This window comes from Danio rerio, chromosome 2 (genome assembly GCF_049306965.1).
Source record: "Danio rerio strain Tuebingen ecotype United States chromosome 2, GRCz12tu, whole genome shotgun sequence".
In the NCBI taxonomy this organism is placed as follows: domain Eukaryota; kingdom Metazoa; phylum Chordata; class Actinopteri; order Cypriniformes; family Danionidae; genus Danio; species Danio rerio.
Window position 1 is genome coordinate 45,287,501 of NC_133177.1, and position 5,000 is coordinate 45,292,500.

Genomic DNA, 5,000 nt, shown 5'->3' on the forward strand with positions numbered 1-5,000 from the left:
TGAGAGCAGGAATGAGTTCCTACAATGTAAGTTTTTTTGTTTGTTCGATTTTAATAAAGAATCACCCGGACATAAAGAGAAGACAATGAGAAATAGTTAGTTAATTGGCAAGTCTGTTTCTTAAATGGGTTGGGTAAGAGTTTTGCCTTAGTGTCATGAATTCTTGTAGCCACTAAATATCGCCACTGTGTTCACAGTGTTTTTGGTCACAAATCAACTTAATTTGATTCACTGGTTCTTAGCTTAGCTTTGTGTATTTAAGTAGCTATGTCACTCGCTCCATTTGAGTGCATTGTGTCTGACATTGCATCGCTGAGTGATGCAACCTCAGCTTGCATCATAAAGGCTGCATCCAGATATTATTGCATGTCAGCGCCCTCTGCTTCCGTTTGGATTAGAAATCTCCACATAAACACACCAAATGGAAAAGAGCCGACTGAAACGAGATTGCATTTTCTGAGAGATTGTGTCTTTCCACATCCATGGGGGGACAGTCTTTTTTTTCTCTCATTCTAAAACAAGAAACCAGAAATTGTACACACACAAAGCGTCAACAATGCAATGTTTATTATTATCTAGAGATGTCCTGATACGATATTGATATTGGAAGTAGGTCCGAAATCAGTCCAAAAAACTGTAACAGTCTGCGTTAAAAATATACGATATAAGCAGTCCGATGCGCTCTAAACTCCATTACAGCTATTCTATCCAGCAGCGACCAGAGCCAGCGTGCAAAGCCCACGTGATCACAACACTGCTTGCTAGCAAAATCTCTTTAAGATTTAACATGCTCTTCACACTAAGTTATGGTGTTTTACGATTTGCTGACTTTTGTTCTCAGTTTGATCTAGCTATTCATACAATCCACTCAACGAAATGGGTAAAAGGAAAGTATTCATGATTTGTGCTGATTATTGTATCGGATTTGTATCGCTATCGGTTCATACTGAAGGCTGCAATATCTGTATCATATTGGAAGTTAATGTTGTATCGGTACATCCCTACTATTATCACAGTAATTGTCACACATCAAAGAGGGATTCCCTCATGCAAATACGGCTTATAATCTAATAATCCACATCGGTCGCAAATATTTGCGAAATGCAGTGAATTTACACCCGGCTTCTTTGTGTCCTTTCATGACTTGAATTGTTTACTTAGTTACGTCACTTAAGGTTTTGATCTTGCACTTTTATTCAGTGTTGAATAACCAATCAGAGCACTCTCTTCAGCTGCTGGGCAATGGCAATTTTACATACTGAATTATGCCAACTCGAACTCTGAAGAAACCTGATAAGAGAAGGTGAATTTTCTACTTCTCAATTTGATAAGGTATTTTCTGTTTAAACATTGAGGCAACTGGTACTCAAATAACCCTCATGCTGAGCCCTGATTACCGCCACCACACTGCTACCCTGGTGATCCCAATGCATGTTGATGCTTGCTCACATAATTATCTCTTATCTTTGAGGTTCAGCCCTCGTACTTTCCCTCTGATATAGATAAGATAGCCTTTGTCATTATCCTTCTTTCTGAAAAAAGCTTTCTCTTGGACATTGGCTGTGTTGGGGGTCAAGAGTCCGTTTTGTCCTATTTACTCTACATTTGAAAAGGAGTTTAAGTGGATATTTGATCATCCTCTCAGTGGTCAAGAAGCATTAAAAAGGTTGAATTCCAAGCAAGGAGACTGAAGTCCAAAATATGCTATTCAGTTTCGCACAATTTTGTCAGGAAGTGGCTGGAGCAATGAGTCCCTCACAGTCTGCTTCCTTAATGGGCTGTCAGAGACTCTTTAAGGAAAGCTTTTCACTTGAGAACTAGATCTAGGGAACTAAATTGGACTATCTGCTTTGGGAGAGGAGTTTATCCCACTAAAGTGTTTTCAGTATTTTCCCACCTAGGGTTAAACTTCCAGAGGAATAGGATTGCAGCTGGAGAGAAGTATTGTTTATACTATGGAAGCTCTGGTCACTTCCAAAATTCCTGCCCAGAACTCCCGGGAAACATTCAATCCTGTTCAACAAGAATAGAAATGCAATTAGCAAAATCTCCTCTCCCTCTTACACTGGTTTCTTTGTTTCTTTAACTCTCTCCTGGGTTAATAATCAACAACATCTCAAGGTCTAAGTAGAAATTGTATGTTTTCTGCTTTTGCCATTTGCCTACAAATACCCTCTGGACCTCTCAAGATTTCTCAGAGGGTGACAACCCTTTATGGTAGGCTATTTTGACTTTAATGAGTAAGATAGACTACACTGACTTTTCATGTTTCAATCTAACACCATAAAGTGAAGTTGAATCTATACCATATTCAATCTCCAGTGTTTCCAATTGTTCTTGGACACCCTTGGCTTCTTGCTTACAATCCAGAGGGCATCTTACCCCCTAATGCTCACTGCTTTTGAACTTTTTCAAGAGGCCACCTATAAGTTTGGTCTTTGAAATCCTTATCATCTTGTGTGCATACTGAAAAGGGATGAATGGAAAGCAGCTTTCAATACACCCACTGGTCACTACAAGAATCTGGTCATGCCATTCAACCTCACTATTGCCCCTGCAGTTTTTAGGCACTAATAAACAACATTTTCAGAGATATGCACTCATCACCAGTTTGTATTTGTCTATTTGGATGACATTTTAATCCACTCAAATTTCCTTTAATGCATGTCAGAAGAGGCCTCGCCTGTCTACTGGAAAACCACCTGTATATTAAGCCAGAAAAGCTTGAATTTCACAAGTCCAATTCCTTATGTTCATCATTTTACCTGGCCACCTCAAGATGGATACTAAGAAAGTAAAGTTGTTCAGCAATCCTTAGTATTTACTAGTTTCTACAGAAATGTTATTTTAAACTTCCCTTTATCTGCTTTCACTAAAAGGAGGACTGTGGGATTTCACTGAGATCCTGTGACTGATGCAGCATTCATGGAACTCAAGCATCACTTCAGCATTCATCCTTACTTTTCCTCACCCTGGAGGTGCATGTGTCTGACATTGGTGTAGAGTCTATTCTCTCCTAAATGAAAGCAAATAGTAGAGTTTGTCCATATGCCTTCTTTTCACACTGGCCTACCTCAACAGAGAGAAATTACCATGTAAGTGGTCAGTTGCAGCTAGTTGTGAAGCTTGCACTCCAAAAAATGGGGGACTCCTTAGAGAGAGCCAAACATGCATTCTATGTTCTAACAAATCATGAAAAACTTAAATATATACAACAGGTCAAATGTCTCAACACCCGTCTGACCCGATGGTGGCTGTTTTTTTTTCAGTTGGTTCCAGTCTTGAGGTTTTAAGAATCTCAAACCAGATGCACTATCCCGAGCTCAAACTGATCTCAAACACATCTTGTCAAGTTTTAACATTGTTGCCCCCATCAGGTGGAAACTTGCTGTTACTATGGGGGTGGTAGACATATTCTCTAAGTCTGGTAGATGTGTTTCTCCCTAAGTTTGTCTTGGCAGAACTAACTTTTGTATTTAGAGTTTGCTCGATTCCTAAGCACATAGTGACAGATAGAGCCCCTAAATTCTCATTACAGTTACGGAAGGCATTCTGCAAGGTGTTAGGTGCTTCACCTAGCCTGTCCTCAGGATTTCATTCTGTGGTGTATGACTCCCAATAACCTTCCCACTTGGTCATCATTCCTCATCTGGGCAGAGTATGATCATAACACTCTCCAGTCCTCAGTCACTGGGCTTTCTCGTTTTGAATGTTAATTATGCACCTCTATTGTTTCCTGAGCAAGAGGTTGAGGTGGGTGTACTATCATCCAGGCAGTTTATCCAGTTTATTCAGACACAAACTATTTCATTCTTCAAAACAGTACCCACAGCAAGTAAACTGCAAAAGAAGATCACCTGTGACTTGGAGAAGGGTCTGGAGGGAGACCGGGTGCAAGCTAAGCTGTATGCAGTGCTTTTAATGCACACACCTAACCCCGCCCCTAACCCTATCCCATACAGTGATGTCACTATCTCTATTAAGTGCGTTGTGTCTGACATTGCATGGCTGAGACTGCGTGTCTTAGTTCGCATATTCAAGTCTGCATCCAGATACCATTGGTGACTTGGCCAAAGAGTTTGGTTATGAACCAAAAACCTTTCCTTATGGCTTGAATCCCGGACCCTTCAGGATTACAAAGAATGTGTCCTGTTCTTAACATTGTATTTATCAAGTCTCTAAGAATTGACACTACCTTTCATGTATCTTTACTCAAGCCTGTTTTGTCTTCTCCCTTTGTTCTGGCAGGTAAACCTCCTCCTCCTCCACGCATCATCAGAGGTCAACCAGCCTACACTGTCTGCCAGATACTGGATTCCCGTCAAATTCACGGTTCCCTTCAGTATCTGGTGGACTGGGAAGGATATGGTCCTGAGGAGCAATGTTGGTTTCTTCTAAGGACATTTTAGACCACAAGTTGATTACAGATTACCATGCTAAAAAACCTAATTGTCCTAGGAAGAAAGAGGAGGGGAGATGAGGGTTTAGTCAGAATTTTTAACTTGGTGTCAGGAATTCTTCTCCCAACTAGATCTCTGGGTTCAGTTTCTCACTTGGTGTTCAACATAAGTAGTCTGTTCTCAAGTTTGCAATCCTCAAATGCTTGCTATAGCCATACAGATTACCTTTGATGCATTTGCTTTGCTTTGTTTTTGTTGTTACCTCCTGTGGGACACTTTTAGTTGAGACCTTTTGCCTTTGTTGAAACCTACCTTTTGGAATTCTTGGATGGTGAATTTTCTGTTCATCTCTTTTTGATGAGGATGTTTCTGTTTGAACTTTGAGATATTTAGTATTTTAATAAATCTTCAATCACTTTCTTTGATAAAGTTTTACTGGTGTATCTCTATGTGGATCAATGATTACAGCTTTACAACATCAAATTATCTTCTATTGTGTTTAGCGGAATACAAAAAAAAAAAAAAACTCAAACCTGTTTGGAACAAATTAAAGGTGAATAAATGATTGTAGAATGTTCACTTTGGGTGTAATTTCCCTTT

General features: G+C 39.7%; 1 protein-coding gene across 2 annotated transcripts in view; it reads left to right on the plus strand.

Annotated features, from left to right (window-relative positions):
* The window catches only part of ftr06 (finTRIM family, member 6), a 23,337-nt gene that overhangs the window by 17,236 nt on the left and 1,101 nt on the right, over nucleotides 1-5,000 (plus strand). The window contains exons 7-8 of one of the 2 annotated variants that reach the window (XM_073929008.1): nucleotides 1-26; nucleotides 4,249-4,825. The exon at nucleotides 1-26 is cut by the window's left edge and continues 34 nt beyond it. In XM_073929008.1, coding sequence (XP_073785109.1) covers nucleotides 1-26; nucleotides 4,249-4,409 — 187 coding nt within the window. In that variant the 3' untranslated portion in view covers nucleotides 4,410-4,825. Of the gene's footprint in view, nucleotides 27-4,248; nucleotides 4,826-5,000 lie in introns of those variants that run through there. The other variant, XM_073929013.1, reaches the window with a different exon arrangement.